A 16,850-nucleotide genomic window follows, 5' to 3' on the forward strand; every position below is an offset into this window, starting at 1 on the left:
ATCTCCCCTAGTTGTCTGTAAAGTACATATTGATTATCTCCCCTAGTTGTCTGTAAAGTACATATTGATTATCTCCCCTAGTTGTCTGTAAAGTACATATTGATTATCTCCCTTGGTTGTCTGTAAAGTATATTGATTATCTCCCCTAGTTGTCTGTAAAGTACATATTGATTATCTATCCTGGTTGTTAGTCCAGGTGGGTTATCTCCCCTGGTTGTCTGTTAGTAAATCTCTGTCTATAAGTACACATGGATGATCTCTATTGGATGTCTGTAAGTACATGTGGATTATCTCCCCTAGTTGTTAGTCCTGTTAGCCTAGAGGCGTGTTCAGGATGATCAGGTTGTAAGACCAGGTGGGTTATCTCCCCTATTTTTCTTACTTTTGCAATGGTGTATTCAGAATTAAGGCATAGATAAATAAATCAATGACTGACAAGTATTTTTAATGTGCAAGTTTCGGCATGATATGCAATTTATCGTTTATTTTTTCCTTCTCTTCTTCGATGGTCATGTGTATCAAAACAGTAAACAGTACACTGTTACAGTTTGTAAAATAAAACTCAAATATTTTATTCTTAGTTATTTACACCTGATTATTTTTCTTCACCTTTGCACCTGTATAAAACAATGGGACAATGTTTGACCAACAGCCAGAAACTACAAATGTAACAATAGGCTCTGGTAACACTAGCTGCTACGGCTGATCGGTCACACTCGGTCAATCTGGCAGAGGTCAGCAAATTTCACACAACCACAGTATTAGATTCAACAGTGTTCGCATCATCCATGTTAAATTTACTATTTTATTGTTTTACGGTGGCTAATGGACACTTTAGTCAACATCAGATTATAAGGACAGAAAGAGACACATCAAACTAAAGTAAAATGTTAAAAGGAAAAAAAATAATCTAAAAACCACCCATATCAATTGAACTGGTAGGAAACCATTGAAATTTATGGTATTGTTCAATTTTATGTAACCTTAAAATTCAAAGACATTGTCAGTGTGTCCTTTTGTCTCGTCAATATTAGACAAATAGCAATTGGATATAAATAGATATAAATTATACAACCCGTCAAAGATTTATCAAAATGTTATCTAAAGCATAAAATTTCACTCTGCTTACCTTCCTGAAATCTGATGTTTTGTTCCTAATTTCATAGAATTTAATTGAAATACATGTAGATGTACAACACTTAATGCTACAATAAGTACTCAGCTAGTTTTTATTTCCAGCAAATGAAAATCCAAATATCCAATTCTTTGAAATGCTTAATATTTATAAAAAAAAAAAAAGAAGAAGAAGAAGAAAAAAGATGTTCTGAAGCAATTAATTGGTAGCTTTGCTTTATATCTGGTTTAGAAATTAAATTGGACTATCGTAATAATAATTTTGCTATCCTGATAGCTATGTTTGTGTAAATAGTCACCCCTAATTAAGTGTCACTTGCTCCATGGAGAGATGTACATGTCCATTAGAGGTTATACTTTAGAGTATTAACAGAAAATAACAATTTTTACATCCCATTACAATTGGATAGAAGTGTATGATCCTGTTAATTTTGTTGACATGTAAATGGATCTGTTCCTCCATAGACTAATATCAGGTCTAAGTTCTTGGTTGCTGTTTAATCTTGGCTCAAAGGAGGTCGAAATTTCATGGTTGAAGTCTTCGATAAAGTACGTTTTTAGGATCTATAAAATTGTGATAGATGATTTTAGCATGTAACGTCTAAAAGTCTGTGTTTATGCGTGCATGTCTGTGTGCATGCATGCATGTGAAAACTTCCAAAGTATTTTATTTCTGATCTTGAGAGTTCTCTAACTTCCAAAGTCAGGCAGGAATTTTCTGATCACCTCCCTTATAGCTTCCAATATCGGTCATCGTTTCTGATCTCTATATCTCAGTAGTGTATTAAGTGACAAGGGTACTGGATAACATCAATTCTGTTTCATCTGCTGTCAAATAACGTCATAGAAACTATAGCTGATACATGCAATATATCATACAGAAGTTGTGACATGAACTGCTGGGTACGAAAACCTAGAGGAACTGAATACAGGTCACTTAAGTATTCAAGGATTATGATACAGGGCCCTGGGTACACTTAGTCTTATATATATGTATGACAACAATATCGCCAGTAGGGGATGACATGAAGGGTTCATCTTTGCAGATTAAAAGGCAAAGTTATGGAGGTTCATCTCTATATTTCTTTTCAGTAAAACATAATTCAATTTAACGAAATAAATGTAATAAAAATAGGCTTCAGGGAAACAACTCTCCTAATGTTCTGTGACTTATCCATGTGATCTGTGATGGCAGGCACCAGTCAAGGTCCCCAGGGATTTCTTGTTATTTTAGTTTTATTTAATTTTCATATATACAATACACAGACAAAGATAAGCGACCTAATTCATTTTATGGAACCAAGGTCAAGGTCATTGTACTTTGAATACATCCAAACATGTCACTGTGTAGCCAAATCTATTGTGTAACTGTAATGTCAGGGTCAGAGTCTGTATATTAAGATCTATGTACTGTGACAGTAATCCCTTGTCAGAGTCTACCACAGTTGCTCTTCTGTTTTGCTCAGACAAACAGACTGCAAGGCTCATCTTCTTAAACATAAACTATATTCCCAGAAGGAAAAACTAAACTCAGAATTATGATAGAAATGTTTGATTTGCTTCCAAGTGGTATAGTATTATGGAAATTTTATCCAAAGTCACATTGATATCGATAATTGTGAAATCCTATTTTGGCTCTTCAAAGAAATTGCTTACGGGTAATAATACCAATTTTATTATAAATCCCGCGGCGAGTTTGGGAGGGGATGTAGCATTCAATTCCTTTGTACAAACATTTCACTGTTAATCATTGGTTTAAACATATTTTATTTGCCTTTGATTGGTTATAATTCATAATGACAAATAGGATTTGTGCACAAGTTCCAAAACTTATCGAGGCCCTCTCCTGAACATTAGCTATAAATAAATTTGCTCATTTTGTAAATACTTTACAATGAAATACAATTGCAATTACAATTTCAATTGGACCTTGTTATCTCGAGCTCTCCTGATGGCTAAAAATGGGACTGTATCTATGTTTATAATAGATTCAATAATATTTCAGTTGTGTATTCAATTTTTTAAGATTATATGTTGCTATGTGATTTCCGAACAGATGATTCTTCCTGCTTCGAGATAACAAGGTCCGACTGTTAATCATTACTCTAGTGACCTCATTTCAAAACATTTAATCAAACTTTATACATTGGTCAAGTATACCTCGAATAAGTTTGTAATACAGTGTGTCAAGGTCAAGGACAAGGTCACCATTACTTTTATAGAAATCTGCATCAGCACTCTAGCAAACTTCATATACAGGTAGTGGTCGAGTATACAGGTAGTGGTCGAGTATACAGGTAGAGGTCGAGTATGAGAATACCTTTGAGGTGTTAAATTTGTATTTAAGGGCATATTAATTGCAAGATATGTCAGTACATTTGGATTTGTATCACTTGTGATGCCATGTTTCCAGGATTTTTTTTCTGATTTTCCCACAACACTTGGGTACTTTGTACAATGTACCAACCAACGGCTCCATTTCGTTACCTTGGCAGTGTTTTTTTTAAGCTAACCATAATATTGTGTCTGCCAAGTTTCTGTAACTTTTTTGATTGGAGCTCCAGATCACTATCAAGGTTATTTTGATGGGAAAGATTATTGTAGGGGTCAGTCTGAGTTAGAGGTCATTATAGTGGTCACTAAGTGATGGATCTGTATGATTAATGGAGGTGGTGCTATCTCTAGAAATCACTCTCCACCTGATGCACTGGGGTATTCTTTATACTAGGTAGGGGTTAGATAGTGGATGTGAACACATAGAGCTGGTAGGATGGGAGGAGGGGTACCTCCATGTGGAGGCATAGTGATGGTAGGATGTCATGTAGGGAGGGAGGAGGGGTACCTCTATGTGGAGGCATAGTGATGGTAGGATGTCATGTAGGGAGGGAGGAGGGGTACCTCCATGTGGAGGCATAGTGATGGTAGGATGTCATGTAGGGAGGGAGGAGGGGTACCTCTATGTGGAGGCATAGTGGTGGGAGGATGTCATGTAGGGAGGGAGGAGGGGTACCTCCATGTGGAGGCATAGTGATGGTAGGATGTCATGTAGGGAGGGAGGAGGGGTACGGCCATGTGGAGGCATAGTGATGGGAGGATGTCATGTAGGGAGGGAGGAGGGGTACCTCCATGTGGACACATAGTGATGGTAGGATGTCATGTAGGGAGGGAGGAGGGGGTACCTCCATGTGGAGGCATAGTGATGGTAGGATGTCATGTAGGGAGGGAGGAGGGGTACCGGCCTATGTGGAGGCATAGTGATGGTAGGATGTCATGTAGGGAGGGAGGAGGGGTACCTCTATGTGGAGGCAAAGTGGTGGTAGGATGTCATGTAGGGAGGGAGGAGGGGTACCTCCATGTGGAGGCATAGTGGTGGGAAGATGTCATGTAGGGAGGGAGGAGGGGTACCTCCATGTGGAGGCATAGTGATGGTAGGATGTTGGGTGGGGAGGGAGGAGGGTACTGACATGTGGAAACATAGTGGTGGGAGGATGTCATGTAGGGAGGGAGGAGGGGTACCTCCATGTGGAGGCATAGTGATGGTAGGATGTTGGGTGGGGAGGGAGAAGGGGTACGGCCTGTTGGCACATAGTGATGTTGGGTGGGGAGGGAGGAGGGGTACAGCCATGTAGACACATAGTGATGGTAGGATGTTGGGTGGGGAGGGAGGAGGGTACCTCCATGTGGACACATAGTGATGGTAGGATGTTGGGTGGGGAGGGAGGAGGGGTACCTCCATGTGGACACATAGTGATGGTAGGATGTTGGGTGGGGAGGGAGGAGGGGTACGGCCATGTGGACACATAGTGATGGTAGGATGTCATGTAGGGAGGGAGGAGGGGTACCTCCATGTGGAGGCATAGTGGTGGGAGGATGTCATGTAGGGAGGGAGGAGGGGTACGGCCATGTGGAGGCATAGTGATGGTAGGATGTTGGGTGGGGAGGGAGGAGGGGTACGGCCATGTAGACACATAGTGCTGGTAAGATGTTGGGTGGGGAGGGAGGAGGGTACTGACATGTGGACACATAGTGATGGTAAGATGTTGGGTGGGGAGAGAGGAGGGCACTGACATGTGGACACATAGTGATGGTAGGATGTTGGGTGGGGAGGGAGAAGGGTACTGACATGTGGACACATAGTGATGTTGGGTGGGGAGGGAGGAGGGGTACTGCCATGTGGACACACATAGTGATGGTAGGATGTTGGGTGGGGAGGGAGGAGGGGTACTGCCATGTGGACACACATAGTGATGGTAGGATGTTGGGTGGGGAGGGAGGAGGGTCACGGCCATGTGGACACATATTGATGGTAGGATGTTGGGTGGGGAGGGAGGAGGGTACTGCCATGTGGACACACACAGTGATGGTAGGATGTTGGGTGGTGAGGGAGGAGGGTACTGCCATGTTGACACATAGTGATGGTAGGATGTTGGGTGGGGAGGGAGGAGGGTACTGATATGTGGACACATAGTGATGGTAGGATGTTGGGTGGGGAGGGAGGAGGGGTACTGCCATGTTGACACATAGTGATGGTAGGATGTTGGATGGGGAGGGAGGAGGGGTACGGCCATGTGGACACATAGTGATGGTAGGATGTTGGGTGGGGAGGGAGGAGGGTACTGACATGTGGACACATAGTGATGGTAGGATGTTGGGTGGGGAGGGAGGAGGGGTACTGCCATGTGGACACATAGTGATGGTAGGATGTTGGGTGGGGAAGGAGGAGGGGTACGGCCATGTGGACACAGTGATGGTAGGATGTTGGGTGGGGAGGGAGGAGGGGTACGACTATGTGGATGCATAGTGATGGTAGGATGTTTGGTGGGGAGGGAGGAGGGTACTGACATGTGGACACATATAGTGATGGTAGGATGTTGGGTGGGGAGGGAGGAGGGGTACTGCCCTGTGGACACATAGTGATGGTAGGATGTTGGGTGGGGAGGGAGGCGGGGTACTGCTATGTGGACACATATAGTGATGGTAGGATGCTGGTTGGGAAGGGAGGAGGGGCAACAACATGTGGAGTCTATACCTGCACACCCTGCCATTTACATGTTTACACGAGGGAATGTTATTTCTGATCTATCAGACATTCATATCCCTCCTGAACATCTGCACCCTCCAGATTTCCTCCCAACCTTAGTCAGTGTACTGGACAGTAGGCCAGCTTCCATCCTGATTCTATCTTAATTATTCCATGTGTTTGTCTAAGCTTTCTCTGGAGTGATATAAACTATAAACAAACAAAGAAATGATTAGATCAGTTATGTTTGCTGCCAGTCAGCTGGTTCTGTGAAAACTCCTTCTGGTGCTGACATTAACTGCCTCTCATATTAAATGTTACTGTTTCTGTCAGTACCACCTGTGTCTGGTACGCTGTAATCACTTATACTGCAATTTATACTGTACATTGTAACAACTTATACTGTACATTGTAACAATTTGTACTGTACATTGTAGCAATTTGTACTGCACATTGTAACAATTTATACTGTACATTGTAACAATTTATACTGTACATTGTGTGTATACTTTCATTATCCCAGAACAGCATGTTTCTTCCTGGGGAAAGGATGTAATATGCCCTTATTAATATTTCATTGAATTTTAATTGGAAATACCCGGTAATTCAGACTTGTTTGGAATTACGATATGAATTTAGATGATAATTTCATGGTGTGAATGTTATTATCCTGATCCATTCTAAAGGGCTGAGAAATTGGAAACTAATTGTAATCAAAATAAGATACTCTGGTACATTATAAATCTTAACGTTTTATAGATATTTGATATTATTTAGCAGTATACAAAATGCCAGTCCACAACAGCATAGGGATATCTGTTATATAGAAGGTCCATGGGCCTCTTGTTTTAGATACCTAATGAGTTCAACATCACAAGATCAAGATCACTATCATAAGACTGGAAATGTTAATTTTATCATGGGCATATCAATACAGCTATCTACCATTTCCCAATTACTGTTTCACCTTGTATACTGTATACCATACCCCTTGGGACAAAGGTCAAGGTTAAATTGTAAAACCCACTTTGTATTTATTCATGTCATACAATTTTTTATGATACATTCTGTCTTTGTTTCAGGCCCTCCACCAGACCGTTCCTTCCAGTTCCTTCACTCCAGATATAACACCTATCATACTTGCTGCACACAGAGACAATTACGAAATTATCAAACTGTTGCTGGACCGAGGCTATCGGATCCCCAAACCTCATGATGTGCGATGTATATGTAAAAATTGTTTACACGGCAGTAATGAGGATAGTCTTCGTCACTCGCGGTCACGCATCAATGCATACCGTGCTTTAGCAAGTCCATCCCTCATCGCACTGTCAAGTAAAGATCCAATACTTACGTCCTTTGAGTTAAGTCGTGAATTGAAAAGACTAAGTAAACTTGAAAATGAATTCAAACTGGATTATGAAAAGTTAGCTAAAAAGTGTAAGGAATTTGCAGTTGATTTATTAGAGCAAACACGAGGCTCAAAGGAACTTGAGATTATCTTAAACCATGACATTGGTAATCATGGAGTTACTCCCCCTGAACAGACAGAACCTCCCGCTGAGGAAAAAGTGAGGCTCTCAAGACTGAAGCTTGCGATAAAGTTCAACCAGAAAAAGGTAACCTACAGGAACGTCAGATGTTACCTCACAATGTCGTGTTACTATTGCCATTGAAAATATGTGGGGGAGGAATGAGGCTGGGGTAAAAATGGGTGAAAAAATCGTTAGGTGACGTCATGATTGTCAAGGAAAACTTTTCCATATTTATTTATGGTATTGATCAGTGTCAAGTTGAGTGAGTGAAGTTGTGTTTTAATGTAAAGTTAATTTTCTCTACTTTTGATTTTACAGTTTGTGGCTCACCCCAACTGTCAGCAGTTACTAGCCTCTATCTGGTATGAGGGTTTGCCTGGATTCCGTCGTCATAGCATCATCCGCCGTCTGCTTGTTACCTCGCTCATTGGAATTATGTTCCCCTTCCTGTCTGTATTTTACCTTATTGCACCAAAGAGCGGCCCGGGGAAACTGCTCCGTAAACCTTTTATAAAGTTTATATGCCACAGTGCTTCGTACCTGACATTTCTAGGTTTGTATCATATCTGATCCTTCCTACAGTCGAATGATTCTGAAGCTGTGATGAGGATAGTCTTTGTTACTCGCGGTCTACCATCAATGCATACCATGCTTTAGGATTTTAAAAAAAAAATTGGAGTAGAACATATTACAAAAAAAAGTGTATTTGGATAAAATGAAACTTTTATTTTCAAAAAATAGTGTCAACAATTCGAAATAATTCAATGAACAATGAATTGTTCTTTCCTGTCACCATATGGGTGGTGAGTGTCCTAATATCGTTTTTAGCTCACCTGCCCGAAGGGCAAGTGAGCTTATGCCGTGGCGCGGCGTCCGTCGTCCGGCCGTCCGTCCGGCGTCAACTTTCCATTCAAGCAACTTCTTCTCAATAACCAAAAGGCCTAGAGACCTAATATTGGGCCTGTAGCATGCTGGGGTGAAGGGCTACCAAGTTTGTTCAAATGAATGACCTTGACCTTCATTCAAGGTCACAGGAGTCAAAAAGGCTAAAATCTTCAAACGACTTCTTCTCAACAACCAACAGTCCCAGGGAGTCGATATTGGGTCTGTAGCATGCTGGGGTAAAGGGCTACCAAGTTTGTTCAAATGAATGACCTTGACTTTCATTCAAGGTCACAGGAGTCAAAAAGGCTAAAAAAAAATTAGACGACTTCTTCTAAATAGCCAAAAGACCCAGGGACTTGATATTGGGTCTGTAGCATGCTGGGGTGAAGGGCTACCAAGTTTGTTCAAATGAATGACCTTGACCTTCATTCAAGGTCACAGGAGTCAAAAAGGCTAAAATCTTTAAACGACTTCTTCTCAATAACCAAGAGTCCCAGGGAGTTGATATTGGGTCTGTAGCATGCTCGGGTGAAGGGCTACCAAGTTTGTTCAAATGAATGACCTTGACTTTCATTCCAGGTCACAGGGGTCAAAAAGGCTAAAATCTTTAAACGACTTCTTCTCAATAACCAAGAGTCCCAGGGAGTTGATATTGGGTCTGTAGCATGCTGGGGTGAAGGGCTACCAAGTTTGTTCAAATGAATGACCTTGACCGTCATTCAAGGTCACAGGAGTCAAAAAAGCTAAAATGTTTAAACGACTTCTTCTCAATAACCAAGAGTCCCAGAGGCCAAATATTTGGCCTGTAGCATGCTGGAGTGAAGGGCTCCCAAGTTTGTTCAAATGAATGACCTTGACTTTCATTCAAGGTCACAGGAGTCAAAAAGGCTAAAATCTTTAAACGACTTCTTCTCAATAACCAAGAGTCTCAGGGAGTTGATATTGGGTCTGTAGCATGCTGCGGTAAAGGGCTACCAATTTTGTTCAAATGAATGACCTTGACCTTCATTCAAGGTCACAGGGGTCAAAAAGGCTAAAATCTTTAAACAACTTCTTCTCAATAACCAAGAGTCCCAGGGAGTTGATATTGGGTCTGTAGCATGCTGGGGTGAAGGGCTACCAAGTTTGTTCAAATGAATGACCTTGACTTTCATTCAAGGTCACAGGAGTCAAAAAGGCTAAAATCTTTAAACGACTTCTTCTCAATAACCAAGAGTCCCAGAGACCTAATATTTGGCCTGTAGCATGCTGGGGTGAAGGGCTACCAAGTTTGTTCAAATGAATGACCTTGACCTTCATTCAAGGTCACAGGGGTCAAAAAGGCTAAAATCTTCAAACGACTTCTTCTCAATAACCAACAGTCCCAGGGAGTTGATATTGGGTCTGTAGCATGCTGGGATGAAGGGCTACCTAGTTTGTTCAAATGAATGGCCTTGACCTTCATTCAAGGTCACAGGGGCCAAAAAGGCTAAAATCTTTAAACGACTTCTTCTCGATAACCAACAGTCCCAGAGACCTAATATTTGGCCTGTAGCATGCTGGGGTAAAGAGCTACCAAGTTTGTTCAAATGAATGACCTTGACTTTCATTCAAGGTCACAGGAGTCAAAAAGGCTAAAATCTTTAAACGACTTCTTCTCAATAACCAAGAGTCCCAGAGACCTAATATTTGGCCTGTAGCATGCTGGGGTGAAGGGCTACCAAGTTTGTTCAAATGAATGACCTTGACTTTCATTCAAGGTCACAGGAGTCAAAAAGGCTAAAATCTTTAAACGACTTCTTCTCAATAACCAAGAGTCCCAGAGAGTTGATATTGGGTCTGTAGCATGCTGGGGTGAAGGGCTACCAAGTTTGTTCAAATGAATGACCTTGACCTTCATTCAAGGTCACGTCGATCAAGTATGCTTAAATCTTTAAATGACTTTTAGTGAAAAGCCAAAGTGCAGAGAGACATTATATTGGTCCTGTAGCATGCTTTCAAATAACTGCAGGATCCATATATGAAAAGATCACTGCATTGCAGGTGAGCGATTTGGGCCCATTGGGCCCTTGTTTTTTTTTCAATCATGACTGATATCTGACCTTGACCTTCCTTTGATATTTTTCAAGTGTTACTTATACTGGTGTCCCAGCGGGTGGAGATCCCTTTTCCCTGGTCATCCAAAGTGGAGTCTGTGCCTGACATTGACAAGATCAGCCAGGAGGTACGAGGTGCACCTGCCACTAATGTTGAGTGGATGATCCTCGCCTATGTTGCAGGTAGGAGAACAAAACCCTTGTAGATATAGGACAAAACTGTAAGCACACAATCAGAACTTATCTGTGTGCTTCACATAACTCCTCAGATAGGTGGATGAATATGAAAAGAAATCAAACATTTTATATGCCAGAAAACATTTAGTTTCAAATGGTGCAGTTGTTTGCAAATCATGAAAAATACAAAAAGATTGACGGAAAGATGTTTCGAATATTTGAGTTTTACACATGACAGAAGCAATACCCTGTAAGTATTACCACTGACTATAGAAAAAGTAGTGGTGTTTTGGAAAATAGTTCCCTAGTTACAAAATGATATCTTCCTCATCACGCCTGAGGTGATGTGGCACCAGTATCACTGGACACTCTGGGTCAACTGAACACTTGTAATAGTAGAAAAATGCTGTGACTCTGGGTTACTGAGGAAGATACATTAGACCCCTCTCTGTGATATGTAGTACTAATACGCAGCCTATTGATATTGACAGGTCTAGTGTGGGCAGAGGTGAAGCAGTTATGGGACGAAGGGGCCCATGAATACGTCCATGATATGTGGAACATTCTAGACTTTGTCACCAATTCTCTGTATATTGCTACATTGACCCTGCGAGTGATAGCTTACCTACAGGTAAAGTAGTGTCATACATTGTATGTGTACAGTCATTATATAGTTTACCTACAGGTAAAGTAGTGTCATACATTGTATGTATACAGTCATTATATACAATGTAGTTTACCTACAGGTAAAGTGGTGTCATACAAAGTATTATACAGTCATTATACAGCTTACCTACAGGTAAAGTAGTGTCATACATTGTATGTATACAGTCATTATATAGTTTACCTACAGGTAAAGTGGTGTCATACAAAGTATTATACAGTCATTTTATAGTTTACACCTACGTTATTAGTGGAATGTAAAGGTCAAGTCAACGAGGTCAGCTAGATCAAAGTGTTTTTATTCAATTATTGATCATTAGTGTAAAAATACAGTATTTCATCTAATTATTTCAAATTTTCACTTAATAGTTTCCAACATATTTATGAACCTAGGATTTAACAAGGTCACATTTAGTTTAAAATATGAGTTTGATGAGATAAGAAGAAAGATTGGTATCAAAACATTTATATGTTCATATTAAATATCCACTTCTTCACCTGATCCAAATTCTAATGGCAATTTCTAATCTTCAGGTCCAACAAGAAAAATTGGAGGGCAAAGAATCAGCGAATCTCCAGCGTAAAGACTGGAATGCATACGATCCCAACCTGATTGCAGAGGCCTTGTTTGCAGCAGCCAATATATTTAGTTCTTTAAAACTGATTTACATGTTTACAGTGAACCCCCACCTGGGGCCCCTTCAGATCTCCCTTGGTCGGATGATCGTGGACATCATGAAATTTGCTATAGTGTACATGATGGTGCTTTTCTCATTCTCCTGTGGTCTTAACCACCTCTACTGGTACTATGCAACGCTCCGGGAGAAGGAATGCAAGCTTAACAACATAAAGTCGTCATGTGACAGACGCTACAAAAGCTTTGCAAAGTAAGTAACCGCTATGCTTGGGCCTGCTAATTAAAAGTAGTTTTAGTTTGTTTGTTACCATTAAGATCCAAGATATCTACTTTATTTCTTTTGTTTGAGATTCTCTGTTGAGTTACAATTTGAGATTCTCTATTGAGTTACAGTTTGAGATCCTCCAGATTCTCTTTTGAGTTATGTTTGAGATCCTCCAGATTCTCTGTTGAGTTACAGTTTGAGATCCTCTAGACTCTCTATTGAGTTATGTTTGAGATCCTCCAGATTCTATTGAGTTACAGTTTGAGATCCTCCAGACTCTATTGAGTTACAGTTTGAGATCCTCCAGATTCTCTATTGAGTTATGTTTGAGATCCTCCAGAATCTATTGAGTTACAGTTTGAGATCATCCAGACTCTGTTGAGTTACAGTTTGAGATCCTCCAGACTCGATTGAGTTACAGTTTGAGATCCTCCAGACTCTATTGAGTTACAGTTTGAGATCCTCCAGACTCTGTTGAGTTACAGTTTGAGATCCTCCAGACTCTATTGAGTTACAGTTTGAGATCCTCCAGACTCTATTGAGTTACAGTTTGAGATCCTCCAGACTCTATTGAGTTACAGTTTGAGATCCTCAAGATTCTCTTTTGTGTTACAGTTTGTTTGAGATCATCCAGAGTCTGTACTGGTCAATATATGGACTTGTTGATTTGGAGCATGCCGAGCTGGAGGAGCCACATGAGTTCACAGAGTTCATCGGGAAGCTGATGTTTGGTAGTTACAGCTGGATAGCTCTAGTTGTCCTCCTTAATCTCCTCATTGCTATGATGAGCAACTCATACCAAAATATATCAGTAAGTCCCTACTTTCCTTTACATACATCTCTGTTTATCTTTATGCATTTCAATGTGTCTCTGCATACATATTTCCCTTTATTTACATACTTATCTCCCTTTACTTACATACTTATCTCCCTTTACTTACATAATTATCTCCCTTTACTTACATACTTTAATCCCTTTACTTACATACTTATCTCCCTTTACTTACAAACCTATCTTTCTTTACTTACATACTTATCTCCCTTTACTTACAAACCTATCTTCCTTTACTTACATACTTACCTCCCTTTACTTACAAACCTATCTTCCTTTACTTACATACTTATCTCCCTGTCCTTACAAACTTATTTCCCTTTACTTACATACATATCTCCCTTTACTTACATACATATCTCCCTTTACTTACATACATATCTCCCTTTACTTACAAACTTATCTCCCTTTACTTACATACATATCTCCCTTTACTTACATACATATCTCCCTTTACTTACATACTTATCTCCCTTTACATACATACTTATCGCCCTTTACTTACATACTTATGTCCCTTTACTTACATACTTATCTCCCTTTACTTACATACCTATCTCCCTTTACTTACATACCTATCTCCCTTTACTTACATACATATCTCCCTTTACTTACATACATATCTCCCTTTACTTACATACATATCTCCCTTTACTTACATACCTATCTCCCTTTACTTACATACTTATCTCCCTTTACTTACATACTTTTCTCCCTCTTCTTACATACTTTTCTCCATTTACTTACTTCTTTCCATTTATCTACATTGCTTAACTAAACATATCTCCCGTTATCGACATGATAATCTCCCTTTACTTACATACTTATCTCCTTTCATCTGTATATTTATATCACATTCTCTTTACCTACAAAAAAGTATATACATATTTCCTTTAAAATTGTAAACTTCAAAAACTAGGTAATTTCTATCTATTTATATATACCTGTACAAGCTTATATTAAAAAAAATATTAGTTCTTGTGCATTGAAATTCTATAGGCCCAAGACAAAGTAAATACACATTATTTTTTTAAGGAACTTGAGCACCCCTGAGATCAGATGATGGTATTTTCCCCTGTATGTACATAGATAGACAAATATTAAAAATGACAACAAAATGTTCCATTGTTATGCTTAATTGCCATGATTGCTTATTTCCAAGTGATCAATACAGACCCTCTGGACCTCTTCTAGATTACTGGCTTCAATATCAACAATTTTATATTGGTACAACATACCTATTTTACCTTAGTTATCACATATTGTCATTCATCTACTGTACTATATTGCAGAATATAATTGTCTTGTATATTGTGTTTTTCGAGTAGAGTCAGGCGGATGAAGAGTGGAAATTTGCACGGTCTAAGCTGTGGATCAGCTATTTTGAAGACAGTGGAACATTACCTCCACCATTTAACATAATCCCTTCCCCAAAAACTTTCTACTACCTACTCCTGTGGTTTAAGTCTAAACTATGTGCCTGTTCCAAACACCAGAAGAGGAGTCGCTGGCAAAGTATACGTGTGAGTAATCTTCAGATCAGCTAGTGTTTAACTGATGTTAAAGATAATAAACATATGATAAAATAGCCAGTGGTTTAATGATACCATCGTGATGTAGGGATTAGGTACATGCATACTTGACAAGCTTCCATATTTACATCAGAGGGAAACCATGTGTAAAATTAGAAAAAAAAGTACTTTCAAAGACTTGACAAAATGTGCTGTTTGCAAATAAGCTGATTTTGAGTGATATAGGACGAGTCTGTCCAGATTATTATTATGATAATAATATTGATAATAAATTCAGTAAATTTAATTAAACGACTGAATTTGCTAGAATTAGCATAAAATTACATTAAATTAATGTGTATACTTTGTATATTTTTGTTCTAGAAAATTGTTAAGAAGATAAATGAGAGAGAAATTCGATATCAGGTGAGTTGATAATGGAGCAAGGGAGGTAACTCTTGTAGAACACTACCAGCACCTGCCACATGTAAGACAGCTAGGTTCAGGGATTATTTTTAATATAAAAACACCAAAATTACTTACTGCTGGATTAACGAGGCTAAGATTTACTGCTGGATAAACGAGGCTAAGATTTAATTGATGCTGGATTAACGAGGCTAGAGATAAGGCCGCAGTTTCAACAGTATCTAGATTACAGTAGCTTCCCTTGTCTACACATCAGTGATGAAGCTGTTTCTTATGAACTGAAATACTAACAGCTACTTGTTACTCAAGTAATTATTTTATGACAATGTGTTCCACTTTGCTACATCCCTGATAAAGACTATTTTTGAATGATTGAAAGCAAGAATATGTTCTTGTATAATTCTTAAAATACCAAAAGTTACTTCCTGTAAATAACTACCATCCAACAGTTTGAACTTTAATTAATTTTATCTTTTATATTAAAGCGAATAAGTAATTAATTACATCCAGAAGACATGCTATCATGCTCTGCCTCTTTATTGTGTATATTACCTACTGTTTTATAACCAATCATTACATACATTTTTTTTTCTTTTGTTGGCTTTAATGAGATATATTTCAATAGAGAGGGTGCCATTTTAATTAAAATCAGTGTATACACTGTCAGTGATGTTGTAACTTTTTATGTCATTTTGAAGAAACCTGAGTTACCAGATATGTTAAAACGATGAACAGCTATCATCTCTTGTATATTTTGTTTCAGGCTGTGATGAGAGACCTTATAAAGCGTTACATCATGCAAAAACAGCGTGGTCCTGAGAGAGGGAGAAGGCGTCACAGAGGATGATGTCAGTGAGATTAAACAAGACATTTCTTCATTTCGTTATGAGCTTCTAGAAATTCTACGCAGCAACGGAATGAAAACTCCCAATCCCAACCAGCCAAAGCCTACGAGTAAGAAACTGCGATACTGGAAACAGCTTGTCGGCAGTTTATCCGATAGCTTCGACTCACAGAATTTAACACCAGACTGAGCATGTGCAATCCCTTTGGCTGCACAGCTTTTGAATTGGGTCTCCTTTGGCACTCCCTAACTGTTGTGTTGAGGGTTTTGGGGTTGTAGATGTTGTCTGTGCTATTTCTGATAAATCCTTTTCCCCCTTTGAATAACGTTTGGCAGAGTAGTTGTTATTAGTCTCATTATTTACATTATATTCTTAATCTATTTAATTTATTTTGTGGTTTTATTTAAAAGATTTTTAGCATATTTTATTTTTTTTCTAATGTGTGTTTTTGAGTTTCGATTTATCTGAATTAATTTAATTTGAAAGCTTTTTGAAAAGTGCATTTGTTGTAGGACTGGATATGTGTTAGAGGCGTGGTTTTGTAGGCCTTTTTAGATGACTCTGCACTACCTTCATTTCCTCTGTTAAATCACCTTACATGTTGTTTATGCATTGAAGATGAGAAGTGTGCTGGTTGTACAGATATTACGGGTCTAACATAGAGAACATAAGATTCTGTTTGTCATAATATCATTGACTAAAATATAATGATGTCATTTTGTAGACTTAAAATAGATTTTGGTTAATGTTGATATTTTAGATAAGTAGTGATTCCAAATTTGTATGTTGTGATGGATCTATTTACATGCTGGCAAAGCTGTGTGACTGTGTAGTAACAGAAATTA

At 39.1% G+C, this 16,850-nt stretch overlaps 1 protein-coding gene across 1 annotated transcript in view; it reads left to right on the plus strand.

Annotated features, from left to right (window-relative positions):
- The window catches only part of LOC117329481 (transient receptor potential-gamma protein-like), a 62,577-nt gene that overhangs the window by 36,017 nt on the left and 9,710 nt on the right, over positions 1 to 16,850 (plus strand). Inside the window, 10 exon segments of the mRNA XM_033887438.1 lie at positions 7,237 to 7,773; positions 8,008 to 8,242; positions 10,683 to 10,832; positions 11,318 to 11,457; positions 12,024 to 12,376; positions 13,007 to 13,202; positions 14,552 to 14,746; positions 15,119 to 15,160; positions 15,924 to 15,983; positions 15,985 to 16,114. Coding sequence (XP_033743329.1) covers positions 7,237 to 7,773; positions 8,008 to 8,242; positions 10,683 to 10,832; positions 11,318 to 11,457; positions 12,024 to 12,376; positions 13,007 to 13,202; positions 14,552 to 14,746; positions 15,119 to 15,160; positions 15,924 to 15,983; positions 15,985 to 16,114 — 2,038 coding nt within the window.

This window comes from Pecten maximus, chromosome 6 (genome assembly GCF_902652985.1).
Source record: "Pecten maximus chromosome 6, xPecMax1.1, whole genome shotgun sequence".
NCBI classification, from domain to species: Eukaryota; Metazoa; Mollusca; class Bivalvia; order Pectinida; family Pectinidae; genus Pecten; species Pecten maximus.